The 19,971-nt window shown below is 46.9% G+C and overlaps 1 protein-coding gene across 1 annotated transcript in view; it reads right to left on the bottom strand.

Moving 5' to 3' along the window:
• PHYHD1 (phytanoyl-CoA dioxygenase domain containing 1) overlaps window positions 1-19,879 on the bottom strand; it is a 34,658-nt gene extending 14,779 nt beyond the window's left edge. The window contains exons 1-5 of the mRNA XM_088453455.1: window positions 19,778-19,879; window positions 10,657-10,815; window positions 10,047-10,122; window positions 5,826-5,873; window positions 1,165-1,220 (exon numbers count right to left, since the gene is read on the bottom strand). Of these exons, the coding sequence (XP_088309581.1) occupies window positions 1,165-1,220; window positions 5,826-5,873; window positions 10,047-10,122; window positions 10,657-10,815; window positions 19,778-19,810 (372 nt within the window). The 5' untranslated portion in view covers window positions 19,811-19,879. The remainder of the gene's footprint in view (window positions 1-1,164; window positions 1,221-5,825; window positions 5,874-10,046; window positions 10,123-10,656; window positions 10,816-19,777) is intronic.
• Between the last annotated feature and the right edge of the window lie 92 nt (window positions 19,880-19,971).

Raw genomic sequence — 19,971 nt, 5'->3', positions numbered from 1 at the left:
TGAGTAATTTTTTGCTACTGCGCATGCGTGAAAAAGTCCAGGAAGCCCTTACTGTGCACGTGCGAACCCAAGTGTCCTATGGCGTTCACAATTGCGTACGGCACTGCTAACATTTCAGAATGGGTTTGCGATCCCTGGGCGTATGAGAGTGGAGACTGAATGCAATAAAGGGTCTGTTTCATGGGCATGTAATGGGAGTGTCACGGCTGTGTCTTGGAATGCTGCTCCTTTCGCCAAACGCAAATCCACAGCCTCAGAGGCCATGTTTAGTAGGATTAGAGTAGCTAGCGAAGACCCTAAGCTACTGCAAATGTTAATGTTGCATTGATGTTGGAGTGTTTACCATTTCTATTGCAAATGCACAGACCATAGAGCCCGAAAGTGCACTGTGGAGCACAAAAGGAAGGCTGAGATTAGCATTTGCATATTCTCGCAACTGCTGCGAGCGCCTGCATTACCAACAATCCCTGAACCTGGCCCGTTATGCTGCAGCATACCTGCTCACTCTCCTAGAAATGAAGTGTATACTCCCACAACCCGCTCAGTTTCTAGTAAAATGGGCAGGGCAGGAGACTTTATGGGACTATTCTGCAGGGGATTCATGGTATCACAGCCCTGCCCTCTCTGCGAGATGGCTTGATTTGCAGCATTGCATCATACGGGCAGGCCCGGCTACAGGGGAGTACTATGGGGACACATGTACCAGGCCCTCAGCTTCCGCAGGGACCCGGCGTAATCCCCTTTTTCCCCATGTGCATGTATTTTGATGGCGCAAAGCGAGATCCTCTTGAAAGCAGCAGCCTGGCTCCTGCATACATTGAAAACTTCAGCCTTCAGTTATCGACCAATGAAGACCTTGAACTGTCCGTATAGGGGAGGGGAGCCAGGACGCGCCTGCCCCAGTGCAGTGGTGTGTGGGAGAGCCAAGAGGATAAGACTGCGGTAGCGGCTATAAGCCTGCCCCGTGCGCACTGCGAAATGCAGATGGGGAAGAGTTAGAGATGGGACGGTTACGGCGGAGCTTGTACAATGTACCGTATACTGAAACAGTCTGCAGACCACACACAGAGGGAAATTATGATAAAATAAAATAAACATATGTATGGCCTTGTCCTTAGCACAGCTCTTAAGAAGAATGAGTGCACCCCCAGACTGGCTGCTCACCTGTATTTTGGGCGAGTGTGTAACTCTTTTAAATAATGGAACATGAGCGTGTAAAGCTGAAAGAAAAGAAAGAAAAAAAAAAAAAAAATTATACGGCCCTATTGTACTTGCACATATCGTATATCATAACACAGTTGCTGGTGTCGGACGGGTAAAGCTGGGAACACACTATAGGATGTACTGTACAATATATCGTTCCGATGCAGACCGGAACGATATATCGTACATATCGTTTAGTGTGTACGCCTGCCCCATCATTCCTGGTCGTCGTTCATCATATCGTCCTATCTGCTGTGCTGTACTTCAGATGGGACGGCGCAATGAACGATGCGGTGTAGTTACACGCCGCGTGTAATGATACATCGTGCCATCGTACGATAGATCGTGCAGTGTGTACGGCTTGCGCGATCTATCGTTACCACGCTCGCCACATTGCACCATCGTACGATGTGTACCCAGCTTAAACATTTGTCTTGGGAAAGATGACTATTTTTTTAAAGTGCATCTATACCTTTTGCACAGGTGTGGCGGCCATTTTGTAGGTTTTACTAATATTTTAGTGCATTATATACAGTACATTAAATTTGAGACTAGTTACATCTGAGGGATGAGGTACTTTGTCTCAATGATGTTACTATTTCCTAGTGACTTGATAGGCCTCATTCTTATAAATGTCTTTAAAAGCAATTACGTCTTTTTGATATCAACCTATCATAGCTCCCGTCAATTAAACTCAGAACATTGCGATATTGTGCGCAGAGTCGGCAACATAAATCTTGAGGCCTACCCAGGGGCGCTGATAGGGAAGGGGGGCGGCTACTTTACCGGGATCCAGGCTTGATGGAGGGGCCCGGTAAAGACACGGGTCTGCCAATGCCCCCGCACTCTTTCCTGTCAGTGGCAGCAGCCTGTGGGCCTGATTCAGACCCGGTTGCAAGCGCTGAGCACTCGCAACCGGGTCGATGCGCACGACGGAGCCGGCTCCGTAGTGCGCATGCTTGAGACCCGGATAGCAAAGGGCAATCCGTCTCTCCGGGTCCCGCACCAAAGGGGGTGTGCTGTCGATGTTGAGTGACAGCACGCCCCCTTTGGTGGGTGGGCCGGGGGGGTGGCTGCCCAAAGGGAAGCGTTCCCATGAGAACGCCTACCGTTTGGGGCCAGCCCCACTGACATCACAAGTGATGTCAGTGGAGAGATTCCGGCTCTGTTAGAGCCGAAATCTCTCTGGGGCTTGTGGCAACGAAACGCTACCACAAGGGTCTCGTCGCAAGCCCAATGGTCGCGATGGTCTTGACCATTGCGACCATCATCATGGCCGCTCGCTATAGCTGTGGGTGGTCACCCACAGGTATGCGAGCGGCTAGGAGGCCGTTCTTAAAAAAAAAAAATTAAAAAAAAAGACCGTCCCTGATTCAGAGCGAGCGCTCTGTCAGCGCGTCTGGCTCTGAATCAGGGCCTGTGTCTCCTCAGCCCAACGGACACTGCTGTGAGCTGGGCTGTTGTGGGACCAGGTACACAGTCTCCTATCGCTGTGCGGAGGGGGAAGGGGGGTGATCACACTTTTAAGGAGGTGTGGCTATGCCTACTTAAGTAGGTCACGCCCCCTGTAATTACCAGGGCCCAGCAAAGCTCACCACGGCCTTGGGCCCAGTACACTCTTGTTTTTGCTTGTTTTGCCCCCTCCCCTCAATAGCATCAATCTTTATTTTGCTATCTCCATCTCAGGATGGAGAAAGCAAGATATAATGATACATTATACACCACGGTGATCTGTGTGAAATAGCTGAGCACCGTGGTTCAGAATCATGTACTGTATATGCCTATTTTATTAATTAAGAGTTAAATAAATATATATATATATATAAATGTTTTGCTTTAGCTGTAGAGCCCTCCTATCTATACATACATTTAAAACCAATGTCTCCTTTAATACCTCTTTTATACCAAAGTTCCAGGTCTGACTCGGGGGTTGGAACAGGGTTCCAATCAGGATCAGACCCGAAACTTACCCCTTTCATACTGCAGCGCCGACCCAGGATAGTCCCAAGTCAGCGCCGTTCACACCGGAGCCGGGTCTGCAGTGACCCGGCTCTTCCGGCATTGCAGTGGATGCTTGGAGATTCTGTAATCTACAAGCACCACTGAAGCCGGCCAATCAGTCGGTATGCGGCATGATCCGTGTCATTGTGACCCGGATTGCGCCGCTTACACTGCATGGTGCCATGAGATGAATCGTGGTCAACCCTGCAAAGCACCCGAGTTGGATCCCCAGGTCCCTGGATGCGGGTGGATCCAATTTACACAGACAAAATCAGAACAGTATATAGATAGAATAGGATTGGGTTCCATATATACTTATTTGCGAGCAGTGTTCTTACACATTAAGAGGTGCATATGTCTATCTACACTCGGCTCTGAGTAAAGGCCCCCATACACCTACACGATTTCGGGACGATTGCCCGATTTTCAATGAGTCATAAGATGGATCTTGTGAAAATCGTGTATTATTTTAGTAAGATACGATCTGATGCGTGCTCCCGCGGCTCCTATAATCGGATCGTATGATCAGATGTGCAGCACATCTTGTCCATCGTATCGTGTGCAGATCGTGACGTTTATTTTGTTCATGCGATCCATCGTGTGTAAATTCAAGTAATTTCAATGACTGTTTCCCTTATGAGCCTGTGAGACACAGGATCGATCATACGACAGATCCTGTGCTAAAGAAAAACAACAAACATGCTGCTGGGCCTGCCAGGGGGCTCCGGGGAGTCGTAGGGAAATCGTATATATGTATCTGATCTTATGCTGGTCGTGTAGGTGTATGGGCAGCATAAGGGCCTCATTTATCAATGAGTTTTATCATATGCAACAGGTCCAGCCAATCAGCTCCCAATTGTAATTTTTCAAACAAATAACCGTTAGTAGCTGATTGGCTGGAGCACCATTATCATATGCAACTAACTTTAACACTCATTGCGTATGCTAAAACTCGCTGATAAATGAGGCCCTCAGTTACATCACGTAGGGAGGAGCAGGAACCTCAGTAACTAACACACACATCGCCCCTGCCAGATCTAGGATTAGATCCAAGGATGGCATTGGTGGGTAGAACTTCGGTGGACACTATCAATGGTGCCACCAGTGATTACCGTACATGGCACAATACAAAATCTACAGTAAACCATCGATATGACGCTCAATGGCCACGGATGCTGGGGGCAGGGGCGTAGAGAGGCCGGCCGAACCTGGGTGAAGGGGCGTGGCTTAATCGCTATTGACTTGGCCACGATATTAAAAAAAACACGATATTTGCAGTGCCACGCTGGGAGAGGTGCGCTCTAAGCCCTTCAGCCCGGCAGAAATCCGCAGGGGACACGATCAGCAGCCGTGAGCAGTCTCCCAATGCAGCCCAGCATACAGCAGTTTCCCCCCCCTCTCGGCGCCCCTGGCTGGGGGACACGGCAGGGTGCTGGCCAAGCAGCATAAGGGGTGGGGATAAGCTCTGTGCCATTGGGAAGAAGAAAAAAAAACATTTGTTCCTTGACTGCCATAGATGGTGGAGAACCATTGATTCTATGCCATCTATTGCAAAACCATTGGCCAACTATCGATGGTTGATAGCCATCCCTGATTCCATCTGGTCCATCACATGTAGGCTGCACCCTGCACACAGTGGGCCTTGTTCAGACCCGGTCGCAAGCGCTGAGCGCTCGCAACCGAGTTGATTTTTGCCCACCGGGCATGCGCACGTCGGAGCCGGCTCCGACGTGCGCATGCGCGAGACCCGGCTAGCGACGGGCGCTCCGTCGCTACGGGTCTTGCACCAAAGGGGGCGAGCTGTTGATGGTGATTAACAGCTCGTCCCGTTTGGGAGGCGGGGTGGCCGGCCGAACGGCGGCGTTCCCAACGGAACGCTTGCCGTTTGGGGACGGCCCCACTGACATCAGCAATGATGTCAGTGGGGAGCTTCCTGCTCGATCAGAGCAGGAAGCTCCCTGGAGCTTGCGCTTGCTGAGACCCAACCTTAGGGTCTCGTCGCAAGCCGCGATGGTCCTGACCATCGCGACCATCAACCTGGTCGCTCGCTAGAGCTGTGGGTGTAACCCACATCTTAGCTAGCGACCAGGAGGCCGCACTTCACACCACAAGCGCCGCCCTCATTCAGAGCGACCGTTTGTATCTAGCGATCGACTCTGAATGAGGGCCAGTGTCCCAATTTGTACACAATTGATGAGCGGGCCCCGACTCTGAATGAGGGCCAGTGTCCCAATTTGTACACAATTGACGAGCGGGCCCCTGTATGCCTGGGGCTCCTGGGAAGCTCGGGCCTAGTACATGTGTCCTCCTTGTACCCCCCTGTAGCTGGGTCTGATTGTGTGCACAAACAGGGTGATGGCCACGTTACCCTGGTCAGCGGCTGCATCACACTGCATTACGCCCACTGGGACATGCCTACCATTTTGGAAACACTAGGTCATCCTAACTACTTCCTCTCCCCCCAAAAAAACACCCTTGCATTGCCGCACACATCTGTTGTAGGTGCGCACGGGCCTAGCACATTGTGTTGCTCAGGACATAGAGGGCTTTACTGACTAAATCAGTACAGTATAATCTATGTCCTGACATAATATGTAATAAGACATTAATAATATCCTTACCATGTCCTATTTTATTCACAGATTTTTCTCTTGCCACCAGAAAGTCACCTGGAGAAGAGGAAACTGTATTAATTATCTCTAACAGCATTATCCATTTTCACATCATGTTTCCTGTATACACTTCTATATCCCTATTCCGTTTCTGTGACGTGTATACCTTGCTCAGAATATACTGTATATAAATGTGTTAAAAAATAAAAACACCATGTACCTGATATATATTCTGGATAAGGTGTGTGTGATGGGCTGCTCTGATTTGCTGAACAGAATCAGCCAATCAGGGAACAGAAAGCAACACGCATAGTACTAAACAAAGCTGACACCAGTATGCTTGGCTTCGCAAGATATCACATTACATACTGATTTGATGTAATAATATTTAACAATGAAAGTAATTAGCAGTTATATTTTAGGTGATGAACGTGTCCTTCATATCCACATGTTCCTTTAAAATGTAGAATACAATATAATGCTAATGGAACTTCAGTAAAGTTGGTCACACAGGAACCAGTATGATATACCGCCAGCCGCATGGTTCATGGTTCAAATCCCGACCGTGGAGGCCCGGCAGGGGTGAAGATCCCGAAGCTAAAAAAGGTAATTACAGCTAACTCTATTCTACCCTCTAACCCTCCTTTAGGGGTGCCTAACCCTAACCTCCCCAGTGGCGTCCCTCCCCGCGGTGTCACCTGGTGCGGGGAGGGTCGCTGTGCACGCGGCGCTGCCTAAAATATCCATGGATGGAATGTACGGGATCTTGGATGCACATACATTCCATGTCCATGGAGTTTAGCAGCCAGTGTGATCAAATTACATACTCAATCCAGATCAGAATTTTGTTGCAGACAATTTTTTATTTAAGGGGCCACACATGTATTTAATAATTAAACAAAAACAGACAAATGGTCCATCCTGTCCAGAAAAAAACAAAAAACATACACTGAATTAAATATTTATTATAGTAAACTTCAATACAACACAGCATAAACAATGAGCAGTAAAAAAATATGTTTGGACTTGGGGCATATTCAATTGGGCGCAAGGTTTTTTCCTCGCTAAACCTCGCGCCTAATTGAATATGCCCCAAGTCCAAACATATTTTTGGATTACCACGGGTATGCATGCTCCCGATACCCATGGTATCCAATTTTTATAAAATGGTCGCTGGGTTTTCAGAGCGGAAAACCCAGCGCCGTGTAAAAAAAAACACTTACCTGTCCTGGGGGTCTACGGTGGTCTCTGTGGCCTCCCCTTCATCTTCTTACTGGGGAGGGGGCTGCTGGGAGGCTCCAGAGAGGCACAAGGGCTGCTGGGAGATGTAGTTCTCCCAGCGCCCATTACTGGGGGCATACTCACACTGGGAGGGGGACACACACACACTTACTCATACACACTTACAAACACTGACAGACTCACCGCTGCTGCAGGAGACCGGGTCCCGACACTGGATGCAGAAGACAGCACTTCGTAAGGTGAGTATTACTGACTAATTAAGCTAATTGGTAACTTCCACTAGACGATTAAGTTGAAAGATAACAATCGTTCATAAATTGTTTGCAAAATGTCTAAAACGACCAGCGATGCCCGTTTAGAAATCTATCATCGTGCAAACATGCTGGACCAGTGGCGTAAGTTCATCCCAGACGCCCGGAGGCAAGTTATTACTTGGTGCCCCCTGTCAAAGTCGCTGACACTGTAATGTAGTAATTTGCATGCAGACAGGCTATAGATAGACGAAGGCAGCAGCTGATGGTCTGACATGGAGCTCTCCACTAGTGTATGGTGGCTTCTCAGGTGCCGGGAAGAGGTGCCATGTTTTGGTCGGCCGTGACGGTACACTCCGGGTACATAGTTACAGTGGGGATGAATTTGTTGTGGACAATGGAAGCGGTGCCCCTTCAGTGCTGGAGCCCGGCGGCAGGCGCCTCCATTGTCTCCCATAGTTCTGCCCCTGTGCAGGACAACCTGACTATAGCGTCAGGTTGAGCATGTTTGCAGATGATTGATGAGCTCAAGCTCATCACAGACTGACAAATGACTGCAGGAAAACAATGTCGTAATCGTGCAGTCGTTTACATGTCTGCTAGTGCAGCGGTTCTCAAACTCGGGGCCTGATTAAGACCCGCTCACAAGCGCTGAGCGCTCGTAAGAGGGTCGATGTTGGCCCAGTGCGCATGTGCACGAGGGACCCGGCTCCATCGTGCGCATGCGCGAGACCCACATAGCAACGGGCAAGCTGTCGCTATGGGTCTCGCAACAAAGGGGGTGTGCTGTCGATGGTTAGTGACAGCACGCCCCCTTTGGTGGGTGTGCTGGGGGCGTGGCTGGCCAGACGGAGGCGTTCCCATGGGAACGCCTACCGTCTGGGGCCGGCCCCACTGACATCACAAGTGATGTCAGTGGGAGTGCTTTTGGCTCTGATAGTGCCAAAAGCACTCCAGGGCTTGCGGCAGACGAGACCCTACCACAAGGGTCTCGTCGCAAGCCCGATGGTCGCGATGGTTTTCAGATCACCTAGCAGGTGCACAGGTGTATTCATTACTCACTGACACATTTTAAAAGATCCACAAGTGGAGCTAATTAATTCACTTGTGATTTTGGGAGGAGGCCTGGAAACATGCACTGTTTGGAGTCCTGAGGACCGAGTTTGAGAACCTGTGTGCTAGTGGATGGGCAGCATTAGATTTAAATGAGATCTTTGAGAATAGATCCTGCTTCTAGCTTCGGTTATCTTAGCATTGTCCCCTGCTAGATTGTAAGATGTTCCGAGCAGGGCCCTCCCAACCTTCCATCCACTCCTGCTGGTCTACCTTGTGTCATGTTTTATGTACACTCTGCTTTTATTGCTGTCTCGAACTGTGAAATGTTGTAGCATCCAACACATAAAGGTTTAATAATAATAATAGTAATTAATAATAATAAGATATAAGGAAACACCTTAATTCTCTGTACATTGTCGAAGTTGGATTATTGGCTGAGACAAGATCATTTAAAATTGAATCGCAGCGACACCATCTTGCGGCTGGCCGCAAGACGCCATCTTGGAAATGAGATCGCAAGATGCCATTTTGCGAATGGCCACCTAAGCGCCATTTTAGATAAACTCACACTTTAGTACATGTGGCGAAATTACTATTAGCACCATGCGATTGCATCTTTCACCATTCCTCAAATACACATTAATACGCACAATTGCGCTGTTAACTAGTCGCATATCTGCGAATGCATAAGATCCTATATGAAAACGCTGTTCATTAGCTTTATGCGCACGCATCTGCTCCAAGTTAACTAGCATCTTTATATCAAACCCCGCATACTCACACATTACATATTCACATACAAGGTTCCATAAGCTTTAAGGTATAAGATTTAAGTTTGTTCATTTAGTATAAATGCTGTGAAATAAAGATTGTTTGGTAACTAAGGTTTTATACATGATAAGCAGTGTTTGGTTTTGTACTGATGCGTACTCTTACAACAGTGTTCCGGTGTCATCGGTGTGGAGATCACATCATGCATTCTCAACTTATGGACCGCAGAGACTTCAAGCAACAAAATGTATATAATATGAACAACTGTTAGGATGTTGCATGAGGCGGGAATCCAGAGACCCCCAGTTGTTAGAGGCTGGTTGTGTCTATTTGAATCAGCCTGTTAAACGCTCTGTAACAGATGCATCCTCCTTGGGAACCAATGGCATCAGCTACAAACTTCTCTATTGTGTTGTCTATTTCTGGGGGGTATAAATATGTGTGCTCCAACACTGGGTCTTAGTCTTCATGCTGATTGACGAGGGGTTTCTTGCTGATGCCTAACATCTGGTCCGGAAGCACTGCGTATGTATACTGTACTTGGGTCTGTATAATTCCTTTGCGCCGAATTGTGTTTGGATCAATAGCGTGTAACTGACTGTACTTTTACTTGAATAATACTTTGTGCTTTGGAACCACATGTTCTAAGGCTGGAGTCTTTATTTACTGTATAAACTGCGTACACAAATTAGCGTCATCCTTAGAGGTTTATAGGCAGGATAGTAGAAGGTATAGGAAGGAGTGTATAGAGGTTCTAATCCAGTATCGTTAACATCATGAGGGTCTGAAGGTTGGGCATCAGAAGAAGGTGTCTGCATATCATTTTGATGTCCTGTACTGTTTCTGTGATGAAAAGGTCCCTTTAAGCAGTGATTGTAGTGAGTAAAGTATAGAAGAACAATGCGATTACCTTTGTCACTGAACACTCCTTTCTCAAAGAAGAAGCGGATCTTGTCTCCACTGCTCAGGAAATAATCAGCACTACCCTGACAGGGAAACAATGGAGAGAGGTTACACCCTCAGACACGTTAATGAACCCATTCGCCAAACTCTGCAGTCAGAATAGCAGGCTGGATGTCCCTGACCTCAGGAAAATGTTTATATTATTAATTATTGTAATTGTTTGGTCATAGGGACGACACGAACACAACAGATAGAACTGATCATGCAGTGTTTATTTTGTCAGTACATTTACTGACTGAAAAAAAGCAATGTTTTTGCACATAATAAAATAATATACTGACAATAACAAACTTTACAAAAAAACTCCTCAAAACATTCACAACCTTTGGTTTAGTCCAAAAGATGTTTTTTTGTTGTTGTTTTTTTAGCAGATAAGTAACTTAGAGTACTGCAGTCCACATTTTCTCCAATTTATTAAGCTTGATCTCCCAATAGCTTACACCAGCTTAGAGAGTTTGCTATATTGTAGCCTACATGCAGCTACAATATAGCAATGTTTTCTGGATAAATAGACCAACCCCATAGGAGAGTAGCTTATATACAGCAAACTCACACACCTGGGCTTTCAGTTGCTCTTCTTGTTGTGTGGAGAACTCAGTTCGGCAGTGAAGAGGAACATCCATGTCTTGTAATATCCGTCCGATCTCTTCCTTCATGGCTTTGCACTCTTCGTGGCTGAACAATCCCTCAAAAACCAGGAAGCCATCTTCCCGGAACTGCAAAAATTAATGAACTTAATTTTTCTGTTACATGGTGGATGTTTCAACCAATTATACCAACATCTTTGCAAATTCAACAATGATTGATAATGGCATGCCATTGTAATTTCACCACCAGGTGTTAGCCGCTGCGATAGCATATCTGTCCGCAGCTGAATCACCCCCTTTGTTCTGCAGTGATTTCTGAAACTCAAGTGATTTTGGAAGCTATACTGATTTCTGTTCTGTAAGTCAGTCCGCTCCTTATATGCCCCGTTCCAAACGCTATGAGAATACGCCTGCCTGCACTGTCGTTTGCGCCTAATTTTCATAGTTTTCCAAGCTATAGGCTAGACAATGTAAAAAAAAATAAGACTACAGGTGCAATTCAGGGTCCAGTCTTCAACTCTGGCAACGCCGGGTATCCCAGCCAGTTCCGAATGATCGCAAATTAGCATTTGTAAGGTACCACAAAGTTACACAGCACGTATTGAGCAGTGATACAAACTTGTTAAATATAGTATAAAAGTTACAGGGTAACCAGCATAATCATATACATGATTATACAGGTACATGAACTATAGGAGGGGAAATGAACAAAAGGAGGGAGGGCCCTGCTCTTGAGAGCTAGGGAAGAGGTAGGAGTTGTGGTGCTTGGGAAATAACAAGTAGGCAGCGAGGGTGGGTAGGGTTCACGCGGTACTTTTAGAAGATGAGTATTATTCCTACTTAATATTTTCCGGGACACTTTGTTGGCGAGACATTGGGCCTCATTCAGAGGCGGTTGGAGGATGCAAGCGGTCGCTCAGAAACTGGGCGGCCACTTGCATCCTGACCACCCACCTCTGTTGCGGTCGTTAGGCTGTGGGTTAACACCCACAGCTCTAACGACCGCTAGGGTAGGGTCTCACTTGTCGTAAGCCCCGGAGAGCTTCTGGCTAGTGATGTCAGTGGGGCCTCCCCCAAACGGCAGGCGTTCCCACAGGAACGCCTCCGTCTGGCCTGCCACCCCCCCCCCCCCCCCGGCCCGCCTTCCAAATGGGGCGAGCTGTCAATCGACATCGACAACTCGCCCCCTTTGGAAAGAGACCCGCTACGACCAGCGCTCTCGGTCGTAGCGGGTCTCACGCATGCGCACGAGGGAGCCGGCTCCCTCGTGCACATGCGCACTGGCAAAACATTGAGGCGGCCGTGCGGTCGTAGACCGTACGGCCGCCTCTGAATAAGCTTCATTGTATCTATGCATATCCCACATGATACTATGGGCCATCCATGGACAACTACAATCCCAATCTTGTCAAATTGTGCATTAAAAGTAAGATGAGTGGTTTCATTAGGTCCTACGGGTTCCCGACTGCATACTGTTACGGAATCTGTATGATTTACCGCCAGACCTATGCCCAGCGGTTGGAATCCCGACAGTTCCATCCCGGAAGATGAGGAAATCCCGATCGTCCAAGGTAAGTATTGTCTAACCTAATTCTACCCCCTAACCCTCCCTTAGGGGTGCCTAACCCTAACCTTCCCCCAGTACATAACCCTAACCCCCCCTCTAAGTGCCTAAACCTAACCCCCCCTTCCCCGCTGCCTAAACCTAAGTCCCCCCGGGGGTGCTTAACCCCCCCTTCCCCTAGCCTAACCCTAACCTCCCCATGGGGGTGCCTAACCCCCCCTTCCCCTAGCCTATACCTAACCTCCCGGGGGGGTGCCTAACCCGAAGTCCCCCCCGGGAACCCTAAACCTAATAGCAGCTATCCGCGCTCGGCACCCGGCGTCCCTCCGATCGGGATGCCGGGCGCCGGTCTCCCGGCGTCGGTAAAATGACAGGCGTCTAAGTCATTTAACCCTCGCCGGGTTTAAGCAGTCGGGAAGCCGGCTGTCGGGATTAGGTTTGCCGGCTTCCCGACTGCATACCGTTACTGTTATATGGGAGCTATCTGCTGCTAACAGCTATCCACGTTATTGCTAAATCTGCCCCTGTATTGGGGAATAAAGATTCCCAAGAGCAAGTTTTAAGCAAGTGCTTTCTCTCATTGAGTAGAGACTGTCATGCGCCTTAAGTGATCCTGCTCAGCACCACAGGAAGGTATTTAACATCTGTAAATTATTTTCTTTTGTCCAACTCTATATTTAATTATTGTCCACTTGACCCCAGGGTAGTACTTTATTTATTAACCATTGTGGTTTCTAGCACATAGCAGAGCGGATGTGTGTTAACCTGCTTATTTAACTGCTCGAGTGCTGCGCTGCAATGGCTCCGGAAGTGTTAGCTGGCTTCAGTATTACCTATTTTACCTTTGCACACACTCATGATCTGAATGTAACTATTAATTAACTAAAATAATTGTTTTTGTTTTTAATTTAGCTCACAGCCGAGGACATGGCCACAGGAAAATGGCATACAGTAGACACCTCGGATAAGTTATTTATAAACTGCTGTTAAACCCCAAAAATGCCTTTATGTAGGTGACCGGTACTCTACATCCAGAGATGTTCTGTTATTTTTCCAATCAAGAAATAAAAACTTCCCATAGGAATAAATGATAAAAACAAGACAAAGGGGTCTATGGCTCCGTATCACAGGTGATATTTTAATTTTTATTTAAAATAATCCTATGTACAAAGGGGAACTCGCAGGGACCGCGGTAACCGCTCTCCCTGTGTGTTATAACTCTGGGGAAGCTGACACTGTGCATGCGCACAGTGTTATGCCGGGTACACACTAGACAATAGGTTGTCCAATCCAGCCGGGTCGGATGACATATCGGGCACATAGTCTAGTGTGTAGCCGCTATGTCGATGATGATGAAGCGCGCTCCCATGCATCGTCAGCAACATCGTCCATCGGACCTGCGTGACGGTCCAACGGGCAACACTTCTTTGCTACTGGCATCGGCAAGCATGTGCTCACTTGCTGATGCCAGCACCCTGCTGGGTCCCACCGCTAACGAGGTAGTCTAGTGTGTATTGCCCTTTAGCTTCCGCCGCCAGCCGGAGACTTAAAGCAGTTTACATCATCTGAAGATGTTGTAAACTACCATGGCCAAGCTTAACTTCCCGCAACCAGCCCCGTAGCTGGCCCCCCCATGTCTGCCCACTTACTGACCAAAAGTGGGCAATCCGGGGGGCGATGAGGCAATTCGCAATGAATTGAGTCATTGTAGCCCTGCCCCCCCGCTTGGCAGTGTATAGCGGGGGAGGGGGCCCCTATGACGCAATCAAGCAGGCACACCCCCCTCTATGACGAGGCAGCCAGAAAGTCGGTAAGTACGATCTGCAGTACTAATTAGCACTCCAGCACTCTGCTAGAGCTTCCTGTGTAATGCTATTAACTTTCAACAACTATCTACTTCTCTACAACAACGACTCTCACCAATTTCTACATTCACTTCTCCTGAGACTGCTGCATCACACCTAAACCAGATTCTAGAAAAAGTTCTCGATGAAGTAGCTCCAGCTACCCATCACACACCACGTAGAGTTAGACGTCAACCACGGCATTCTAACTTAAGGCATCTACAAAAACTCACGTAAAGTTGAACGTCATATTCCAACTGACTTCCTCACATATAAGACTATCTACAACTCTTATCGTACTGCTCTGGATACTGCCAAACAAACATATTTCTAATCTCTTATCTCTGCTCAAGCCTCTAAACCCAAGCGACTTTTTAATACATTTAACCTGCTTCTTACCCCTCCCTCACCCAAACCACCGCTACTATCTGAGCGCAAGATTTTGCTTCCTATTTTAGGGACAAGATTGATGAGATCCGAAATGAAATGGTATGCTCTTCCTCAGCTAGTGACCTGCTCAATTCCCTACCTGAATCCTCTGGCACTTTCTCTTCATTTGATCTCACAAACAAAGATGAAGTATCTTCCCTCTTCTCATCCTCCTACTCTATTACCTCTCCTCTAGATCCTATACCCTCACAAATCAGTAAAGCTCTGTCTCCTGTGCTCATCCCAACCCTAACTAAAATCTGTAATCTCTCTCTACTGGCAACTTTCCATCACTGTTTAAGCATGCAGTGATTACTCCTATTCTGAAAAAAACAAAACTCTGACCCCAACACTCTCTCAAATTACCGTCCCAGCTCCCATGCCCCTCCAAGCTACTTGAGAGACTTGTCTACACCCGCCTCATACACTTCCTTAACTCACACAACTTATTGGACCCACTTCAGTCCGGCTTCCATTCCCAACACTCCACAGAGACAGCACTGACTAAGGTAGTAAATGATCTGGTCACTGCCAAGGCTAAAGGTCATTACTCACTCCTAATTCTTCTAGAGCTCTCTGCTGCTTTTGACACTGTTGACCACTCTCTTCTCATACAAACACTACAATCCCTAGGTCTTAAGGACACCGCTCTTTCTTGGTTCTCTTCCTACCTATCTGATCGCTCTTTTACTGTTCGTTTTCTGATCCTGCCTCCTCTTCACTACCTCTATCAGTTGGAGTGCCACAAGTCTCTATCTTAGGGCCTCTGTTATTCTCAATCTATACCTCCTCTCTTGGCAAACTAATCAGCTCTTTTGGATTTCAGTACCATCTGTATGCGGATGATACTCAAATCTACCTATCTTCCCCAGATTTATCACCATCTGTACTGGTCCGTGTCACAGAATGTCTTTCTGCAAATTCATCTTGGATGTCATCTCGCCACCTGAAACTTAATATTTCTAAAACAGAATTATATTTCCACCAGCCAATAACAGTTACCAACCTGATCTCTCTCTCACTGTTGATAACTCGACAATCCACCCTGCCCCACAAGCTCGCTGCCTTGGTGTCATCCTTGATTGAACTGTCCTTTGTTCCCCACATTCAAGCTGTCTCTAAATCCTGTTACATACATCTAAAAAACATATCCAAAATTCGACCATATCTCACACAAGACACTGCAAAAACTCTAATCCATGCACTTATTATTTCCCGCATTGACTATTGCAATAGCCTCCTTACTGGTCTTCCCAAAAACAGGCTATCGCCATTACAATCAATTATGAATGCAGCTCCAAGGCTTTTCTTCCTTGCCAAACGTTCATCACCTGCTGCCCCGCTCTGTCAGTCCCTCCATTGGTTGCCGATTTTCTACCGTATTCAATACAAAATACTCTTACTTACACATAAGGCTATTAACCAAACCACTCCAACATACATCTCTTCACTCATCTCAAAATATCTCCCTACCAGACCTCTCTGCTCAGCACAAGATCTGCGTCTCTCATCCCCATGCATTACTTGCTCCCACTCACGGTTACATGACTTTCTTCGGGCTGCACCCACTCTATGGAATGCTTTACCACGCACAATACGACTTTCCTCTAGTCTCCAATCCTTCAAGCGATCCCTGAAAACTCACCTCTTCAGGCAAGCTTATCAGATTCCAGAACCGCCCACATAACCTTCATAGCTTCCATATCTAATTACATCCCCTTTCACAGTCCACATACAATCTCACACATAGTCTTTCTCTCACATCCTCATGATATTTGGCCAACATTCTGGTGTGAATGGATCATGCAGCCAACCAAGAAACTGTGCATTCTGGCTGGACCAAAATGCAATATATAGAACCTATCCTTGTGTATCAATGCCTATTTCCCTATAGATTGTAAGCTTGCGAGCAGGGCCTTCCTACCTATATATCTGTCTGTTATTACCCAGTTTTGTTCTATTAATGTTCGCAATTGTAAAGTGCAACGGAATATGCTGTGCTATATAACAAACTGTTAATTAATAAATAATGACAACAGTTCATACAATTATGCAGAGTCTGTAGTTTCTACATAATTTCATGGGGAAAAAAAGCTTAAATCAGCTAATGCCCAGAAAGTGCATTAAAAGATGAGTGATTTCTAACATGCTCATTCCCACCATTGCATTCTATTATGTTAATATTTCCCTGTTATGTACACGCACTAACCGTACAATAGATTGTATTAGTAAAAGTACAATGCACAAGTTTAAAGCACGTTATCGTTAATGAGTCCTCATTTTTGCACCAAAAATTATTTTGTGTTTATAATAAGTAAAGATTGGGTGGAGATCACCCTTCCTGTAGCAGATTAATTTCACACATGTATTGTAAGGGTCTGAAGCTAATGACAGCTTTATAGATCAGCTTCAGTAGATGAAATACCAGCATTTCGACCGTCAGCTTCCTGACTGCATCCCGAAATACCCTACAGCAGGGATGGGGAACCTCAGGCCCGGGGGCCATATAAGGCCCCCAGAATCATTTGGTCTGGCCCTCAGAGCTGTTTTCTGCTAGCCTCATCTGGATAGCAGGGTGCCTAGAATGGCACCCTACAGCCAGAATCTATGCAGCAGTGCCACCTGGAGCATCCTTAGGACACTTCAGACAGTCACACCGCTGCCCTTACAGCTCCCCGGAGCATTCTCAGGATGCTCCAAGCATTGCTGTAATCACCGGCGCTTGTGGCCCCGTCCCCGTGTGACATCACACGGGGGGCGTAGCCTGCGCCAGGCCTGTGAATAATCTTATATATATATCAAAATTGCCCTTGGCAGATAAAAGGTTCCCCACCCCTGCCCTAGAGCCTATCGTCAGTCCTATTACCTGGCATAAGAACTGTGACTAATATGTAAGGTCGCTCCGCAGTGAGGGTGACCTTGGCAACTGCCATGAATCAGCTCACTAAAAAGAGGGGGAGTCACCCATGTGAACCCCTGGAGGAGGGGGGAACACTGCAATCAAAAGAGGGAGAGTCCTTATTACAGAAAGACCCATATTGAAGAGAAGTGGAGAGTCACCACATACCAGTGTCTACTGAAGTAAAGGAGTGTCCTCCTAATGGACAATAGCCCCAGGCTCCCAGCAACCAGTGAAGGGAAGTCACTACTTGGACAGTTGAGAGATTATTGGTGTATGGACAATTTTTTTGTTTTACCATTGATGGCACTGCATCTGTACCACATCATCGATGTCGACACCCGATGTTAACAAAACATTGGTGGCGGCCCAATAGCATGCGCAGAATTAAACCATTGATGGCTAAATCATGTAAGATTTTCTACCAATTGTTTAAAACCATCGGCCATTGTATAGCCGTTGATGGCCAACACTAGTTAATAACAGGATGATGAGATTTTTGCAGGAGTGAAGATGAAGTATTGAGTATATTTTGCTATTTTGTAACCTAAGTCATGTACTGGAGGAAGAATTAATAAATTGTTTATTTTGTTATGAGCTATGCTGTGTACACGAGATGATGGATCGGTCAGCAGACGGATACACCATCAGAGCTACCAGTTGGCAAGCTACTTACCAATCGGCCACACGATATGTCTGGCCTTACATCACAACTGGCCAAAATTTAAATTTGCCCACCCAGATGTGATGTCAGTGTCAGCGGTATATCGACAAGTGTGTACACAGCATTAGTCTGATGTCCAACTTCTTTCAACAACGTATTGTGCTGTACTATGTTCATCACACACCTGTACCAACATCTTGTGACTCTGCTATCAAATTTGCATGCATGGGTGGCTCCTTCTTCTACTCTTCGAGCCCACACCCATGAGCTAGCCTGAGCAGGGGAAAGTAATGGAGAAAAGGTATACTACCTACCTACACTGCACCTCAAATTAATTGCACTGTGACAACTCCCAACAATTGGGAGGGGAAATAGGGAAATGTGCGCGCCAGTAAAAAGAGTGTGATCAGACATCCACCTTTTTCACATCCTGCTGGTCTGCCCTCAGCATTTATTTCCCACTGATGTGATATGCAGAGCAGTAGGTGAGAGTGACGGTATGCAGTTATGTGACCGGCAGCCGCAAGGCCGACGATCACAATCCCAACGGCAGAATCGAGATACCGACACCTATCATAATCCCAACGCCGGAAACCAGGATGACGAGGACCCAAACAAGGGAAGTCCTGGAGTGCCCGTCCTCTTAGCAGCGGGGGGGGGGACTTAGGGTTAGGCACCCCCGGGGGGAGTTTAGGGATAGGCACCCCCCCCGGGAGGGTTAGGCACCCCTGGGAGGAGTTTAGGTACCCCTGAGGTTTAGGGGGGAGAGGGGGGGGTTAGGTTACTTAAGTGCCGCTGTTGGGATTTCCTCCCTTCAGCCAGCCGCTGTCGGGATTTGTACCGGCGGCTAAACAGCGGAGGAGTGAGGAGAATGCCCGGGAGGGAAGTCTGGGGGCACCGCTGTCACCGGACTGAGCAGAGCGCAGCACGTCAAGGTGAGGTGTAGAGCGGTTCTGTGCTGTGCAGTGCTGGTGTGCTGTGAGGTGTAATATAGTGTAAGGTATAGTATGCTGTGAAGTGGGGTGTGTGTACTGTGAAGGGAAAAAGTGGGGGTATGAAATATCAGGAGGGATAAGGATTTGGGACTGCCTGATATTTCCATACCAGCACTTTAAAATTTCCACTTCGACCTCTATATATATATATAAAATAAATATTTTTAAAAAATTGTAACTGGGGCTCCATGCATGTACTAGAGGTGTAATCCTGCAGAAAGCGGTTACAAATAATTAATAGGTTCTATGTAAGATGTTGTAGACTATAAAAGTGTGATCCCTATACAAATGCAGTGACTCAGCATAAAAGTTGTACATACATTGCTCTCTGATCACTCCCGGGCGGCTGCATTTTCTGTGCCGAAAGAAAGCATAGTGCACTTGGGACTATGTAAAAGACATTTATTAGAGAGCTAACTGTCTTGTGCGACAGGTAAGGAAGTTGGTATAATAAATTTGATTTATTGAAGCGGTTATATTCCGTCCTTACGGCACATTTACTCATAGTAAATACCCCGTTGGATTAACCTTTGTCTACATTGCTGCTGCTGCTATGATTCTAATCCTATTTCACAATCATCAGGGAAATAAGTCCTTATCTAACTTAAATCTACAGTTTAGGACCACCCTGGTTTATAAAAGGCTAAACAAATAGCCGGATTACACATTGTACAGGTAAATATATTTTTCTCTCACCTTTTGGACCTGTGCGTCTGTCACCAGAGCCATACTGAGGAGTACAAAACTGCCTGTGACCTGCTGGCTAGAGGAGGATGGGAGAAAACACAGCAGATGATGCTAATAGATATGTAGGACTAAGAGGCCCTGCATTCCTGCACCCATCATGTGACCATGGTCAGCTGACCCGCTGGCAATCCACTTGGTTCAAA

This window comes from Taudactylus pleione, unplaced genomic scaffold, assembly GCF_031769625.1.
Source record: "Taudactylus pleione unplaced genomic scaffold, aTauple2 ptg000579l, whole genome shotgun sequence".
Lineage (NCBI taxonomy): Eukaryota > Metazoa > Chordata > Amphibia > Anura > Myobatrachidae > Taudactylus > Taudactylus pleione.
The sequence above is the reverse complement of the archived record's forward strand: the minus strand, read 5'-3'. Positions and strand labels throughout refer to the sequence as shown.